The sequence below is a fragment of the Netta rufina genome (genome assembly GCF_964035555.1).
Source record: "Netta rufina genome assembly, chromosome: 2".
In the NCBI taxonomy this organism is placed as follows: Eukaryota; Metazoa; Chordata; class Aves; order Anseriformes; family Anatidae; genus Netta; species Netta rufina.
The window spans coordinates 124,458,992-124,477,052 of record NC_140124.1 but is presented as its reverse complement, the minus strand read 5'-3'; the positions used below and the strand labels follow the sequence as shown (position 1 = coordinate 124,477,052).

The window sequence follows — 18,061 nt, the reverse complement described above, 5'->3', positions numbered from 1 at the left end:
AAATGTGAGGGTAAAAGACCGTGCTGTTGCACCATTCCTTCTCTGTGTCTGCTCAAGCATTAGGAGAGGAGCAAGCACCTTACTAAATTCTTTCAAGGAAACGTACTTTCTGAGAATGGAGGGCACGTGCTTGATGCTTGGTAATTCCCTGCACAAAGGTATGAGTGAGGTTCCTTGACAACTTTTGTTTTGTTTTGTTTTGTTTTTGTGGACTCGTGCAAGGAGACACTCCTTCTGAAGACCCATGGTATATTTTCATTAACCCCTACAGCCCTACATATCCAGTCTGCTGCACTTTGCTGTTGTAGGAAGAGCTCTGCAAGGAGGAACCAGGGGATGGCACCATGTAATATTGCTTTACTCCTGAGAACCACCAGCTGTGCTGCCAGGAGCCCTGACTTCAAGGAAGAAAGGATCAGGTGAATTGGGATTAAAAATAAATAAATCACAGCATGTCTTGAACAAAAAATATATATTATTCACAATCTCCATGAATAATTTATAACTAACAGAATGCAGTGTGTTATTTCATTACCCATTGCTTTGAAAGTGGATGGATTCTTAAAACTGAAACTGTAAACATATTTTTAAAATAAGTCAATTACTAGGAAAGCTGGATCATCTGGACTTCTCTGAAGCAGGTAAAGTAAAACACTTTTTATTTCAAGAAATATTGCTTCTAGACTTTCCCGAAGCCAGAATTGTTCTATAAAAGTATCACAGAAATATACAAGATTTAAAAACACAGTCTGTATCCTAGTAACTTGAAATCTATGTACAAATAGCATCATTCATGACCATAAATACGTTTGTTCTATCAATCAGCCCATAACACATACATCAGATAGAGCTAGTTAATTTTAACATATGTACAGAGTCCATCAAAAAGACTGCTTCTTAAAATTATTAAAATCCTACTAAAAGAATTTCCTTTGTAAAAAGTTTCAACTTAAAATACAATGTGGTGAATGTAAGTTTAAACTGCAGTGCTTGCAATAACCAAAAAATACTCGCTACACTAGGAAACATAACAGATAGGAAACACTCCCATGAATTGGACACTATGGAATTACACCTGTTTGAGGTAATTCTCCTTTTTTTGCTGTTGTGCTAATTATTCAGAAATTTATTAAAAAAAAAAAAAAAAAAGCAAGGGAAGATATTAAGTTCTAGTAGTACAGATTTTCAAAGTAATTTTTGAATTATACTTTATAAAATTTAATGTATGGTAAAGTTCAAGAAAAAAATTATAACAATACAACAGATATTATCTAAGCTACAACTTTTTCACTCATTTGCCTTTTATATCTGAAATAATGTAAATCTAACATGATTTTATCATTCCCTTTTATGCCTGCTTGAAACAAAACAAAGTAAGAATTTAAGTGTCAAAATGAAAATAATGATTTCAAGATCAAAGTGAAAAGAATGACTTCAAGATTCAAGGCAGTAAAAATCAGATGTGCTGACAAAAGTGTGTACGTATTGATGTAAACCTTTCTACCAGTATCAGGAAAAAAAAGAAAAGTCAAAAAAAAAATTGTGTATTTTTAATACTGACGTAATCAATATATAGGGAAACAATCAAATTTAAACAGATCCTCCTACAATTAATAATTATTAGCCATACCTTTCTGAGAGTAAATTTAATTAAAACAAAGTAACAAAAACATGCAATATTTTTGCTAAAATAAGATTCATTCTGTTTCCACAATCCGTGCTGATTACCTTTTTCCTGTTAATCTATTTATCGGTTTCACAATTACATTAGACAATGAGCAAACTAAGAACAGGTAAATTATTAGATTCATAAATGGTATGGCATACAGATTTTAAAAGTGCAACATTATTTTACTCAAAAGTGTGACATTAGGAATTTCCAGTGGTTAAAATAATTTATCAAAAATACATTATGCAGACAGATTGGGTGAAATGAAACATTCATTCATGGTGGGATCATTTGGAAATAGAGAAAATAACTTGAACATCCTCTTTGAAGAAATAATATTAGCTTACAGAGAATGTGCTACTGCTTTAGAAAGTTAACACTGTTTCTTTTCATTAAAATGCTGGAAAACTTTTTCCAGTGTGGAGATTCACTGTGAAGGTATGTGCGTGTGAATGAAGTAAATACACATAGACAAATACTGAGCTGGTCTCAATTTAGCTGCAAAATGTATCTACAATGAACATGGAATGTCAGTTGTCATGATTACCTTTATTAGTTTGCTAATAATAGAAAGGAGAATTTATTTAATGGTCTGCCACTTGATCTAATCCAAGGAGAGTGGAGACGAGGCACTGCCTTCTACATTTCGAATTTGTGAAGTTTCCCCTGTAAGACTCTGTTTCTTTTTTTTCAAGGAAGTTTCTCTTTCCTGGGTACCGATAGGTGAATCCCTAATGGATATATTTACAGCCTGATGAACAAGGGGTTCATTGGACCTCACAGGAAGATATATTTGATCACCAAATACATCTTCCATAGTATCACTGTCCTGATGAGTGTCTTTCTGAGGAATGCTGACACGTTGTAGCATGAAGCTATGCCGGGACTCCAACTCTATCAAACCGTTCCCACTGAAATCCATATTAAAGCGGTCTGATTCTTTATCCTCTCTCCATTTTTCATCTTGATGATTATTTCTCCAGTGTGCATCATTCAAACTACTTTTCTCAGGAATATCATTGTTTAATTCAAGTTTCCTCTCTTGACTTAAATTCACGGTGCTCAAAGCTAGGGCTGCAAAGTTTGTTGGCACAATAAGCCTCAACTGTTCATCAGTCAGGCCGCTCGATTCTTCAGCAGAAGTCATTTCCGCTGAGGCTGATGTAGATGATTCGTCCCCATCCTCATTGCTTTGAGCAGTGTTAGCCTTGTCTGTTTTATTTTGCTGGTAGTAACTGTTCAGCAGTGCAAACATTCTATCTACATCCTTCAAGTAATTAGTCCAGTCAGCCAGACTAAGTCTATAGTTGTATCTGTATTCATATACACTTTCATTCACACTGTACAAGTCTTCCAGTCCTTGCCAGTTGATGTTGTCAGTGAAATTGGCCAGGTTAGCCTTCCCATCCATCCCATAACTGTCCTCTGTTAAAAGAAAGAATAAAGCCTAATGGTGAACACCAGTGTAAAAGTGCAAGCAAAGCTGCCACGTGCTTTTATACTTCCATTTGCTTGAAAGCACCACTATGCGTAGCATATGTAGGTGAAAACATAAGATGCTCCACATCTTCAGTCGTCTCGTTAATGATTGTGGCCTCAGGTGTGTTCACAGCTCCTGCTAAACACACACTGGTAAAACCCATGTCTTCTGCTGCATCCTTGGGCTGGTAAAATTGAGCAGAATCTGGCCTAATGGGACTTTGTGATGGCATTTAAAGGCAAATCTTCCCTCTGATATTTCAAGGCAAAAAACTTGCTTCAGTACACAAATAATCCATTTGCCTTTTCTAAACACTCCGCCAAAGGATGTGATGAATAAAAAGTATAATAACTGGGCCTGAATCTGAAAGCCATTGCTGACCAGAACCAGAAAGCCATTGCTGACCAAGCCCATAGGAATTTGGTGTAGAAATAGCTTGAGACATAAGGTCTGCAAAACAACTAGCCACATTTTATTTAATACAAGATAGCCAAAGGTAGCTTTTATATTTACTCTGTAAATATTCATTTTAATTTACATGGAGCATGTACAAGAAATAAAAACTGTAACAACTTGGTGTGAATTATAGGACTGTACTATTACGTAAGATGTTATTAAAATATACATAGAGTATCTTCTAAATGTTTTTTTTTTTTTCCCCATAAAAATAAAAAGCTTTCAAAGAAAGTATCCAACAGATTTGTCAGACAATATGTCTGAATAAAAAGCACAGACTTGAGTCTATAAGTAGCAATGATAGTACCTCTTACACTCATCATAGCTGGAAAAAAAAAAAAAAGTTATGAAGGATATCCATTTCCAAAAGATTTTTAAAAGTCACTGCAGTGACTATAGTGACCCAGATTATCAGATGTACTGTGAAGCTCATTTTACACTGATAAGTAACACCTAACACCACTATTTCATTAAATTCACTGCACAGACTGTCTTTCATCCAAAGATTTTACTCACAAAGTGGCCTACAAGGAAAAACTAATCAGGTAATGCAAAAGCCATTCAGGGGAAGTGTCAGATCTGTCCTTACAAAAAAGTCTTGTAAGCAATATTTAGTAATTAATTCACTGCGATGACATTCTTCTGAAAAATGTACAGGCTGGTAAGGTAGTACTAATTACCTTGGAAGTTCAAGTGGCTATAGTCCAACAGTGCAAACTGAGTACAAACACTTATCGATATTAGACTCTTCATTCCTACAGTGAATTCTTGACATCTCTATTAATTATTTGCATTTTAACTTGCCTTTTCTCATTCAAGTAAAACAGCAGATACAATGTGTATCTATTTTATCTTATAGTCTTTCCTTCTTTACTATTCCATCATTTCTTAGTAGAAAGAATTTCTCCAATATTTAGTCCATCATATGGAAACTCAGGAAAATACTGTCATAGTTGGAAAAAAGAAATTTGAGTTTTTCTTATGAAGAGCCTCATTCTGATAGAAGCCTCATTCTGCTCCCACCAAAGTGAAATCACTTTCCTTTCTTGTAAACTGAATCTTTGCTCTTAATTGACATTTCTTCATCTAACACGACAGCTGCAAATATTTTACAATGTAAAATGTATATATTTTATTTTTTTTAAAGTTTTTCCCACAGAATTATGGTTCTGTTTCCCAGCATAAAGTGGCTTGGAAGCAACACAAGTTTTTTGGATTTGGTAGAGCAGTTATGACAGGGTGCCTTGCTTTCATCTTTTCCTGAAGTAGACAAGAGAAATGAAATCACAGCATGGCCATGAGCAACATCTTAAGAAGTTAAATGATAAATAATTTGTTTCCTGAAACAAACAAATAATAATAATAATAATGAAGTACTGCAGAGATTTCAAGAAATAAATCTTACTGTTCTGGTGCTTAGAGGTATAAAGGGCCCTAGGAAACATCACAGGAAGGGATATAGTTTTGGGGAATTTCAAAATTAATCAAAATTAATAAAAATTAATCAAAAGGAACTTCAAATTCATCAAAAAATCAGAAAAGTCATCAACCCTCAAAGAGATTAACTACACTACAAATGATAAATTATTTAATTTTTGCTTTGTTATTATTTGTATTGACAGCTTTGTAAATTGTTTTTTATATGCCAAATCAGAACCTGCATAGGACAATAAACTTCCATAGAGAGAGTCAATGGCCAAAGTGCTTTGGTGTATGGCAGAAACTGAAACAGGAGTGCTGCCATTTATCAGTAACAATTTTGGGGATGGACCAGGGCAGTGTGGGGCAAAGCAGAGGTCAGGATGGTGTCTTAGGGCCCAGAAGAGCCTCTGCTGTCTGTCCAAGGGTGGAGGAGCAGAGTTCCTCATCAAACCCCAGTAATGGGGCAACAGGGCTGTGTGGCAGAGAATTCAGATCAGCAAAGAGCTTGTATTTCTATAACATAGCTCAAAGGCTGAGCCAGAGCTAAATGGTCCATCATACTGAAACTATTTTTTCCCCTCTAACTGTTGGACTGCTTCTGCAGTCTCAGTTTCTCTGCTGATGAGTGAGGATTTTCACAGCTGGGAAGGCACTGGAAATTGTTCCATGACCTTCATGTTAAGCAGAAAAAAAACAACTTGTTTAAATGCATGGAACAAAGGTAACGTATTCATACATGTTAAACAAATAGGAAAGCTGTCTTAAGGTCATAGAGCTGAGTCTATGTTGGTTGACAGAGCAAGCCAACTCACAGTTTAATTCCACAACTTAGTAGTAAGCATGAAGTTTCCCACTGAAATGAAAGTATACAGGGGGAAAGGGAGAGGAAAGAAAAGGTTTTCTCCTGTAAGAAATCTCATTACAAACAGGCATGAAGCAGGAAAATGCAGATGAGTTGCATTTGAGTAACAGCACATCAGTGGTTTCCCTCTATGGATATTAGGGAATCTCTCAGCTATACCACAGACCCAAAAGAGACAAAAAATGTTACTAACTGTTCATAATAAAGCATCTTTTTTTTTTTTTTTTTTTTTTAAAGTCACGCATTATCTAAACTTCATTGTCCAATACTATTGTGCCTCAGAGTCCCGTGATGCTATCTGTGGCTGTGTTATCCCCAAACTAACACAACATGTGGATGTATCTCCACTCAAGGTAAGTAGGTAGTCACTTCCTTAGTGGCTTTGAAAGACCATGGACAAACAGGAAAGAGGAGACTGATTTACACATCCTGTTATCTATGGATTCGTGGTCCGTATGTCAAAGGACACAAGTAACACAAATTCTTCCCTGCTAAAGTTTATCCCTATGTATTAAGCAAACAGCACTACACTGGCTGTTCTCATTCAGGCCCATTGTCCCAATATTGTACTTGTAACACCTGCAGTGATGTACTAACTTAGGACATTTTGAAGTGGAAGCAGATCTGAATTGAGAAATTATGCAGGAAGGGATTCAAATGACTTGGCAGCACAGGGTTATTCCTTTCTTATTTCACTGGTTTATCTGCAGGTTTTGAAGGCATTGGCATCCATCAGTGCTGGTCAATCTTTAAGCACTGCCTCCTAAAAGCACAAGATCAGGCAATTCCAATTTATCAGAAGTCAGGCAGATGGGACAGAAGGCCAGCCTGGCTAACCAGGGATCTTCTACTGGAGCTTAGGGGAAAAAAAAAAGTGTATGGCTGCTGGAAGGAGGGTCAGGCAACAAGGATGCTGTTCATGTTTGTAAGGAGAAAATTCATGTGGCCAAAGCCCAATTAGAGTTGAAGCTGGCCAGGTCTGTGGGAGACAATACAAAAATTTTGTTTAGGTATGTGAACAGAAAAAGGAGGACCAAAGAAAACATAGGTCTGCTACTTGAAGGGGAAGGTCTCCTCACAGACAATGACACAGGCAAAGCAGAGACGTTTAATGCCTTCTTCGCCTCTGTCTTCAACACTGATGATGGGCTTCAGGACCCAGGGTGCCCTGAGCTGGAGGACCATGATGGTGGGCATGATAAACTCCCAACCTCCCCTGAACGTGTGTGGGATTTGCTGCTCTGCCTGGATCCATACAAGTCTGTGGATCTGGATGGGATTCATCGCAGGGTGCTTAAAGAGCTGGCTGATGTCATTGAGGGACCTCTCTCAACTAATTTTCAATGATCTTGGGAATCTGGAGTTGTCCCAGTAGACTGGAAGCTGGCAAATGTTGTGCCAATTTTCAAGAAGGGTAAGAAAGAAAACCCTAGCAATTACAGGTCTGTCAGTCTCACATCAGTGCCTGGAAAAATCATGGAGAAGATGATTCTTGAAGTTATTGTAGTGTGCCTGGGGGACAATGTGGTCATTGGTCCCAGCCAACATGGGTTCATGAGGGGTAGGTCCTGCCTAACAAATTTGATTTCCTTTTATGGTAAGATCACCCGCCTAGGTGATCTGGTTTTCAAGGGAAACCAGCTGATGTAATCTTTTTGGACTTCAGCAAGGCTTTTGACATGGTTTCCCATAGGATCCTACTGGACAAAATGTCCAGCATACAACGTAACAAAAACATCATACGATGGGTGAGCAATTGGCTGACGGGTAGGGCTCAAAGGGTTGTGGTAAATGGGGACACATCTGGCTGGCAGATGGTCACTAGTAGGGTCCCTCAAGGCTCCATTTTAGGGCCAGTCCTCTTCAATGTATTTATAAATGATTTGGATGTAGGACTAGAAGGAGTTCTGAGCAAATTTGCCGACAATACCAAACTTGGAGGAGTTGTGGACTCAGATGAGGGTGGAAAGGCCTTGCAGAGATGCCTGCACAGATTGGAAAGCTGGGCGATCACCAACTGTATGAAGTTTAACAAAAGCAAGTGCCGGGTCCTGCACCTGGGACGGGGCAACCCTGACTTTACATACAGATGGGGTGACAAGACGCTGGAGAGCAGCCCCGCAGAGAGGGATCTAGGGGTTGTGGTTGACAGCAAGCTGAATATGAGCCAGCAATGTGCCCTGGCAGCCAGGAGGGCCAACCATACCCTGGGGTGCATCAAGCATGGCATTGCTAGTTGGTCGAGGGAGGTGATTGTGCCACTCTACTCCGCACTGATGCAGCCTCATCTAGAGTACTGTGTGCAGTTCTGGGCACCACAGTATAAAAAGGACATTGAACTGTTGGAGAGTATCCAGAGGAGGGCAACAAAGATCGTGAAGGGCATAGAGGGGAAGACGTATGAGGAGCAGCTGAGGTCACTGGGCCTGTTCAGCCTGGAGAAGAGGAGGCTGAGGGGGGACCTCATCATGGTCTACAACTTCCTCACAAGGGGGAGTGGAGAGGCAGGTGACCTATTCTCTGTAAACACCAGTGATAGGACCTGTGGGAAAGGTGTTAAGCTGTGGCAGGGGAAGTTTAGACTGGACATCAGAAATAGGTTCTTCACCGAAAGGGTGATTGCACACTGGAACAGGCTTCCCAGTGAAGCAGTCACTGCACCAAGCATGTCCAAATTTAAAAAGCGATTGGACTGTGCACTTAGTCACATGGTCTAAGCTTTTGGGTAGACCTCTGCGGTGCCAGGAGTTGGACTTGATGATCCTTATGGGTCCCTTCCAACTCAGGATATTCTATGATTCTATGATTCTAACATAAAAAGGGTCCTCTAACATATTCTTTTAATGGTTCCTAAGGATTTTTTTTTTTTAATTAAAAAAAAAAAAAGTTTAGAAAAAAAATTCCATCAGGAAACGGGTTGAACCATATGCTGAACCCAGGCACCTGAGTACACTGAGAAGCTGGGTGTTTGGAATGGAGCAGCACTGAGCAATGTCATTTGTGTTATACTATACATACCATTTATACCAGTAGCATTACCGCTATTGACTTAGTATCAGAAATTAAAATATTTTCATTACTACACTGTGCAACAAGATATAACTTAAAGATTATTTCTGGGTGTTCTACTATTTCATTAAATCCTACAATTTAAAGATGCCATTTCTGTTAGCTCTGTAGTTAAAATTAGGAATATTTGTAAGGACATCTTCTAATGAAAGACTTCAAAGCATAATTACAGGGATTATCATTGTAGTAACTAGTTCCCACTAGGCTGTTATAAGCAATGCAAACAACTGAGGTATAACCAAATAAAAACATCATTTTCCCACATCCCAAAAATATACAAATGAGAAAATATGAAATTAGCTGCATGGGAAAAAATAGCTGCTTAAATTGGAGAACTACAAAACACTGAAATCCATTCTCTTAATTGTTCCCTGGCTGCTGGGAGCTAATAACAGGATTCTTCCCGAAAGACTCTGTGAAAAAAAAAAGTTTTCTATAGACTTGTGTACTCCTCAGGCCCAATTTACATCTCAGGCAAGCAGTGTTATCAGGAGCTACTCCACCAAAGCACATGGAGATGAAAATGTATAAAACTGATATACAGTGAGAAGGTATCAAGTCTAAATACGACATCTGATGGACGTCTTCTAAACTGTTTTTCCCCTTAGTACAAGTACTGCTTACTGAACAGCAAGTGCTGTACTGTGAGGAATGGGGATTTTTCAGCCTCATCAGGCTTTTGTTTTATGTTTCCCTGGTTCCTCCACCAGAAAGAGTAGCTGGAATAAACAGGTACATATGGTAAATGTAGTTGTAAACAGCAGTATTTCTTGCATACCTTGGGTTTGAGAATTTGGGACAAAATATCTCACCCATTGCCCTTCCTCAGTTCAAATACTGCAACCTTTTAAAAAGATTTAGTTTCACATGTCAGGTTTGGTCTGAAAGCACCCTGCCCAAAGGAGCCTTATCTTTCTGCCTTACTTCCAGTGAAATTCTGGCTTCTGTGCACATGCTGCTCAAACTGAGCACTGTTTTTGCTTAAAGCAGCATCTGCCAACAATTTCTAAAGCCAGTGAGAAGATTTTACTTTACTTCTGTAGATTTGACTAGGCTCTTTGGGTACATACATCTCAGAAAGCCTTTTAAGCACATCTATTATTAATTTAAAAAGCGTATGTACAGACTTCCTAAATAAAAACAGGAAGAAACAAACAAACAAAAAACCCCACAACAAAAACAACAAACCAACCAAAAATGTAGCAACAGGAAAACAACCAAAAGACATTATTCTATTTTCCCTGTGTAAATATCTACTAAATACAGGCATGGAACATGAGTTGTATGAAGTCTTGCTGTGACAATAAGATAAGTTAAATGCAGAATGGTAGGTCTAAAAAACAAAGGCCAAGTTCACTGTAAAGTAGTTAGAAAAGGCATGCATCAAAAGCTATGGTTGTGTGCAACATGGCAGGATACAGACATTAGTTGAAATGGACTGGAATCATGCAATTATTTGGAAAGAAGCTGCTGAGGAGAATAAAAAAGTGTGGATACCTGTGTGGATCATAGCTTCCTCCATCTTTATTTCCTGATATAGGAAAATACAAGAGTAACTTTTGTTAGTGTTTAGAACTTGTAAAACCATTCACAATGTAGCTTTCCATGCACAGCATCTAATTCCTAAAAAGAAATGTACTGTGTTAAATAAAGACAGAGTTGCAGTCCAATAAAGATTTCCTGGAAGTTTTATATAAAAGAACTGAAAAACCATAGTTTTTCAAAAACAATAAAACCCCCAAATGATTAATAAAGAGAAATGTTTGTAGCTGAAGAAAGAGATACAAAGATGCAACAATATAAAATACATATAAGGGAATATTCCTGTAAAAAAAAAACAAACAAGCAAACAAACAAACAAATTTCAATCAACCAAATTTAAGTGCAAAGAATTCCAGACTTATGAAGTATAAATGCCACCTATTTTTGTATTCAGAGAATCTTCTAAAGAAATACTGCTTTCCTTATAAACAGAGAGGGCTACATATGATTAGAAATTTGCAATGTTAAGTCCCAGTTTGGTGTAGAGCCCAAGGTTGGTCATACAGGCAGAGAGCAATCAGAATAAATACAGGATTTAATATCTCATCTGCTACTGGGAGGCAGAACCTAACCAAATAAATCCTGCAATAGAGAAAAGGGTTATGGCTATGAGTAAGAGGATCTGTGTATGCTTGTTATTGCTTCATGCAAATAACATGATAAACTTTCTGCAGAATTTCTGTCAAATGTTGTTGTTTGTCATCAATGTCTGTCTATAATAACCTGCGCAAACTTGCAAAGAAGCTTTCTGGTCATGCAGTTATGCAGGATGATGTATTTAGATCATTCCAATTTACTCAGAGCAACAATTAAAAGATTGAGACTTCATGGATACAATTGAGGAGATGACAATAACATAATACAATAGAAATAGACACTCTCTTCTACTTTGCTTGTACCTGTTTCAAGTCCCTTAGGCCTTGGATTGCACTGCTTGTAACCTTGACAACTTCGCAGTTCCATTAGCTGTACATGTAATTGATTCAAAATGCCTCTTTCCACTGTATGAACAGTATTTGTCAGCTGAGAAAAAGAGAAATGGGGGAGAAAATACTTATTATTGGAAATAATAAAAAAAATAATGATAAACAACCAACAGAGGAATTTAGTGCGCAATATTTTGTAACAGGGAAAGGAGTTTACCTGATAGGGATCGGTGTTCATATCAAAATATTCCAAGAAGCCAGTTGCAAACTCACAGAAGAGAAAATTGTGGGTGTCATTAACTGTCCGCAAACACCAGTAAGTGTTGTTATTTGAGCTTGTGCAAGCACAGAAAGAGCCCACTGTAAGTAAAAGAAAAAAAAAGTTATTAGCTTAGCTGAAAAATAATATGGTTGTTTCTTGTACTAGCAAAATGTATAGATTATTTACTTAAATTCTAAATCAATTAAAAAAAAATCTTATATTCAAATAACATTAGAGTCTCATCTAAAACAGGACAAACAAACTTTGTTAACATGCAAATTTCTCAAATATATACCTAAATAAAACAGAATAAAGCATTTACTATAGTTAATAGGACATACTCTGTTCTCATTTATATATGATTTATTTTACTTTTCAACCTGGGGAAACGTGGAGCAGGATTGCACTCCAGACTGAAGACACCAAGAGCCAGGTGTCACACGTGAGATTAATGTCTCTAAGCCATCATTAGAGAAAATGAAGATCTCAAACGTGGTGAAGTATGGACAGCTATTCAGCTAACCAAACAGAGACATGTACTTTAGGGTAAAATCACATATGGACTGAAACATGCTTTAATTGGTCTTTATATTGCATATTTTGTGCAATATCAAGATTTTCAAATATGATAGTAGGTGAGCCTCTTTTCATTTCTTTTCAATAAACTGTAGTTTAACCAACAGAATAGTAGGAGACAATAGGTAGTGTCAACACAAATATTAGATGATTTAGTTTTAGTACAATACGTTTAATGAGTTGTCTAAACTTCTTCCCCAAAACATAATACTTTTAAGGCTGTTTATAATCTCATTCTGCCTGTGGAAAAGGCTCAGAAAGGCTCAGAACCTTTTGAGTTTTAAACAAACTGATAACAACACTTTGTTTTAGAAGAATATCTAAGAATATCTTTTTAATTCCAATAATAAAATATTAATAGTGCCTTAGATTTTTATTTAATTAGTTCTGTAGCTTCCTGTAATAGTGTTACTGTGTTTAACACACTTTATAAAACTAGTAACGGTATTGGCCCTTTTCATCCATGCTATTGGAATCAATACCTTGGCTCTTCTTTCAGTTATGAACTGCATCAAAGAGACATTTTTTTTTACCCCATGACTCTTTCTGGAGCATTGCCAGAATGCACAGAAATATGAGAACACTTTTCTTAACTGTTTGCTACTCCACAATTAAAAAGCAATACATCAATCTAATTGTTGCCTTTAAAACAAAAATCATGCATATAACTGCTGTAGGAAATTTTTAAGACATAAAAATCTTACTAGCAAAAGTTCTAGTGCAGTCAGAACAGATTATCAGTAAGAGACAACATCTTTCTTGAAATGAGTATTTGCTCTTAGCAGATTTTCTCTTCAGAGTCATATTATTGTACCTTAATCACCATTTGATCTTCAAGTTTTTGAAAATAAAGTTTTCAATCACTTTTCCTCCTCCGCCACCAAAGCTGAGAAAAATGTTGTTTTGTCTAGGCTGAATGCCTAGAAATGTTGAAGCATGTCCCAGTAGGATTGTTATCTATATACCCTGAAGTTTAAAGGAACTTAATATATTTCCTAGATATAAGATTTTATTCTTACAAAGTAAGTGAGCATTCTGCAGTTCTGACTTTAAATTTTTTTAGAATATCAAAAATGGGAATAATGTGGAGAATTCATAAGGGATAGTGTTTGTATTTTCTTCACAATAAGTTGTTTATGATAGGCTTTGATATCAAAATGGTAAAATTAAGGCAGACTGAGGTACCGAGGTTTATGACACAATGCTACTGCACTTAACAGGCAAGTCACAAGAAAGAGTTTGTGACAAAATCTTTGGTCATAAATCCCTTGTCTAAAACCACAACATAGCAAAGGAGGAAAAGGGAAAAGGTTTTAATTCAGATATACACATCTTGAATACCAGATGATATGATTCTATTTTGCCCCCCTCCCCTCAAAAAAATTTGATTGAGCATTTTTCTTAGGAAAAAATAGGTTTGCAGAAACTTTTATGTTGAACAGTAGTGAAAAGGCCAAAGTTCCACTAAACTTCTCAGCAATATTAAGCACATTTAAGCTCTAACCTCAGTAGAATTAATCATAGTATTTGCAGAATTCATTTTGTATGGTGAACATGTAGAATTACTATTTCAGGGATTTGTTACTTCTGCTCACTTTTATGAGATCCAGAGTAGATCTGCAGCCTGGACAAAGTATCAGGTTTATGCTTTATGAGTATCTTTCCCTGTCAATAATACTGGATGAGTATTTCTTGAAAAATTTAAATTTCCAAAGAGCCAGCCAGCAGTTTTGTAGTTTGCATTAAATATGTGAAAATAATTTGATTTAACATAATGGAAATGAAGTAAGGAGTTCTGTTTGATCTTGTGAGAGAAAACTAATTTTTCCTGTAACCTCAGCTCAGAATTTTTCAAACAGTTGTATACAACAGATAACAGTGATTGAAGATAACATTAGTATTTATTAATAACTTAAATCTAAAAGACAAGATCAATGCTATCACCTCAGGACATAGTAATGACAAAATGTGTATGAGCTACAGGAAATGTCTAATTCTATCACACTAATTCTATCTCATGGTGTCACAGCTACTTAATTCTGCTAATCTATATATTGGTTAGATTAGCTTCATTATATAGGCACACACAAATTTGCTTGGATACAGATGGGGAAAGGGTTTTCCTTCCTTTTTCTTTCCCTCTTGCAAGGCTGAAGACTCACAACTCCTAGCAAATACATTTGGTCATCTTGATCACCAAAAGGTGACATGAACCTCAGTGGCTGGTTATGAATGTTTACTTTTTAACAGGCCAGCTCTCCTTTTTGCTTCTTCTGTATTTCACATAGAGCATCTTGTGATAATTCCTTATAAATATGCAACACAAAAATTACAAGCATACTCAAGTGACATTCTTCCTTAAGACTTCAGAATAGAAGCAGCAGCACTGCTCAGTGACATTTTTCAAAATAATGACCTGACTGACTAAACGAAGTGGGAACTCTTACACAGCAGAGGACAACCTAGTTTACCTCTGCACAGGGAAGTAAGACTTACAATTCCAGAAAGGTGCTGTTTGCCAGTGATTATTGTCATGAGTAAAACACGTCAGTCCAGGAAGGCTGCACTCATCTCCTTTCTTCTGTCGCTTTTTCCCCTTCCTTTCCTTCTTCCTTCTGCGATTCTCTTTGAACAGCTGCAGTTTTCCATCTACCTCCTGTGCTGCTTCTCTGTTCAGAGAAAAAGTTGGGCATGTCTGACGAAGAACAGTTTCTATTTGGTTAACAAGAGCATTAGCAATATTTATGTCTATATGGCTTTTTTAAAGATTAGCCAATGAGAATATGCCCTTTTGGATGCTGACTTTTTCAGCTCAGCTTCCAATCCCAGCAGTTACAACAAAGTGCTTTCCTCAGCAAATATGAGAAGTGATGTGCTTTTGCATTTAGGTTTAACAGGATCTTTGTAATGATTGCTTATCAATAATCTTCTGAAATGATTAATTTCTTCCATTTCTATCAATAGGGCTTTTTAATATTATTCATAAACCTTCATATGTATGTCCAAAAATACTGAAGGTTTGTTGTGAGAGCTTGCCATATATGACCTATTATTTTCCCCATCTCTCCCCTTTCACTCTCCAAAAATATCATACGTATTTCTCCAGTCACCAAAAAGCTAGCTGAGAGAGTAAGAAGATGACAGCAAACTTACTTGAAGGGATGAAGATGGCTCTTGATTTTCTCTTGGGCCTTTACCCCTTTCGCTTTGTTGTAGTAGCTACATTGAAAATTATTAAGAAATATCAAGTCACGAAACAATTAATTTTAACATAAAAACAAAACAGAAACATACCATCTTTGACATTTTCTTAAGGAACTACACAAAATGACTCCTGATTTTCATTTTGTTTAAAGAAGTTATATATGTGTGAGTGCTCTTGTGCGAGGCTGTGGTAAACCTACAGCTGGGTTCAATATGTTAGTAGAATACAAACAAATTTAATCTTAAAATTTGTACATGCTTCTTCAAAGAGTGGTGTCTACTCCTGAAAGAGATCTAACTAAAAGTTGGAACGGGGGGTAGTTTCATTTTCAGCTATTTTGAATTAAGATACTTATCCTCACGCTTGAATCTCTTTCCAGAAACAGGCTAACTGATTTTTTCTCAAGTCAGTAGAGAAATAAGTTCCACTCAGGAGAGAGACAGCACAGACATTGACACTTATTATGAATCAGCTTCTTTCCTTCCCTGCTACGGAAATGACACCTGAATAGGCTAACCTTAGTCATGAGTTTCTAAAACGGTTTTAAATATCAATAGTGCTTAAGTTCTTTGTTTACCATCCAAGAAAACAAACAAACGAACAAACAAACAAACAAAACCAACAAACCAAACTTGAGAAGTACCTAAGCCTTATCAGTCAGCATAGCTTCTAATTCTGTATGTTGTCTATCTTACCTCTGTTTACTACAATCACATTCATCTGGTTTTCTTCTTTTTAGGTGTCCTCTAACTTCCCTCAAATTCTTAATTTTGTCTTGGAGAGCTTCGATCTGCAGAGAATATTGCCTAGTCAGAATTATTCTTTGAATGGGTAGGTAGCAGTGCAAAGGCGTCACTCAGGTTTCAAAACATCTCCTACCTCCTTGTCAATGTACGCCTTGTGGTCCTTCCAAGCTCTGGCAGATTGGTACAGCTCCCTCTCACAGTGAATAGTGTCATTTGGAAGAATAAAACATCTGTAGATACAAATTGAACAAATAAGAAACAGGAAGTCAGTGGTTTTCCAATTGCCTATCCATTTATTCTCTTTCTTCCAACATTCCTAAGAATTTCTTTGTTATAATCTGTTAAGAAATAAATAAACACTATAACATCTTCTCATGCTGACAATAATAATAATTGCTTCAATCTGTTTTACCTCCAAAATAAAAAAAAAAGTTCCATATCCATGACAGATGCTCTCTGCCTGCTAAGCAAAAATGCAACGACAATGTCATGTTGGAGATTTTTAATCCGATCAGAAATGAGATTGCAACTGAACTAAAAATCTGTTCAGAATTCAAAGCCTCTTGTTAACTAAATGTGCTCATTCAACCACCAACTGCTGAGAAATATGTTTTTCATGCCACATGAATGCAACTCATCTTATGAGTATGCAGAATAATTAAAAATAGAACACATAGTCAATGGAGTAAAGATCAATATAATTCATAAACATCAATAAAGATTAAAAGTTAGAGCAAAAAGTTCATATAAGTAATAAAAAAGAGAACACTCATGTAATAAAGTAGTGTAGTGATAAAAATATTCATATTAGTGTTTGAAAAAATAGTGCTACCAAAAAAAAAGAATAATTGAAAGTCCAAGGAAGTGGAACAAGATTAAGAATCCAGTAGACTATAAACTGGAGTTTCAAAGTCTCCATGCTGACAAAAAGAACATCCATAAATATAGAAATATTTGTTTTATAGACACAGACTTTTTTTGGGCCCTGCTCCATCAGAACACTTTTTAAATTTTTTGAAAAGAAAAGCAGAAAGATTTAGATGCTTATCTCTTCTCATCTTCTCCTATTATGATTTTTTCCTCACTCACAAACTGGAATTCTGAGAACATTACTTAGTAAAAGTCAAAACTCGCTATGGAGAAAGAATCATTTTTCTATAAAGCCACTTAAGGCTTTATTAATGCCATGCTTGCAAATGATTAATATAAAGAAAGAATAATTTTTATTTGTTCAAAATTAACATGTATGTTATATTTGATGCTTCTGAAAGGAGAGAGAGAAATACTATTGATATTTTAAATGTGATAGGAAGATTAATAGAATGTTTTTGTCACCTGTGTCTGCCTGACTTCAGATCATACTAGCTTTTTAAAATGAAAAATACTTTGAAATTTTTGCCTTTTCATTCAGATGTAGGGTAGAGTTAAAAATTGAAATCCAGGTATGTTTCAGGATGGAAAAATGATTGCAGGTCTCTTTAGGGATAAACATATCTAATTTAGTTTAGCTAATGTTAGTTTCTACAAACACCTAAGTATTAAGAAAGATGGTATAGCTGATCTCATCTGTCTTCACTTGGAGTGGGATTACAGTGATCTAAAATTTAGGCCTCCGTGCTAAGATGGTAGCCCAGATTTTATAATGAACAGCAAGGGAGTCAGCTTCACGGGGTGATTAATCCATCATAAGATACATGTTTTGAAACAGAGTAAGAATCCCCCTCTAGAGATGCCTACTCCCCCTCAGAGATAAAACTGTAACTGGATGCCTCCTTAAACACACATATTAAAGTTACATGATTCCACCTACTAACAAGCACAACTCAGGCAGATCTAAAATTATCAT

General features: G+C 36.4%; 1 protein-coding gene across 1 annotated transcript in view; it reads right to left on the bottom strand.

The window, feature by feature from the left end:
* Positions 1 to 3,025: 3,025 nt before the first annotated feature.
* LOC311206398 (extracellular sulfatase Sulf-1-like) overlaps positions 3,026 to 18,061 on the bottom strand; it is a gene marked incomplete at its 5' end in the record, with an annotated part of 17,845 nt that continues 2,809 nt past the window's right edge. Inside the window, 8 exons of the mRNA XM_084281679.1 lie at positions 3,026 to 3,094; positions 10,456 to 10,489; positions 11,400 to 11,523; positions 11,644 to 11,786; positions 14,761 to 14,933; positions 15,418 to 15,483; positions 16,165 to 16,259; positions 16,349 to 16,445. Of these exons, the coding sequence (XP_084137805.1) occupies positions 3,064 to 3,094; positions 10,456 to 10,489; positions 11,400 to 11,523; positions 11,644 to 11,786; positions 14,761 to 14,933; positions 15,418 to 15,483; positions 16,165 to 16,259; positions 16,349 to 16,445 (763 nt within the window). The 3' untranslated portion in view covers positions 3,026 to 3,063. The remainder of the gene's footprint in view (positions 3,095 to 10,455; positions 10,490 to 11,399; positions 11,524 to 11,643; positions 11,787 to 14,760; positions 14,934 to 15,417; positions 15,484 to 16,164; positions 16,260 to 16,348; positions 16,446 to 18,061) is intronic.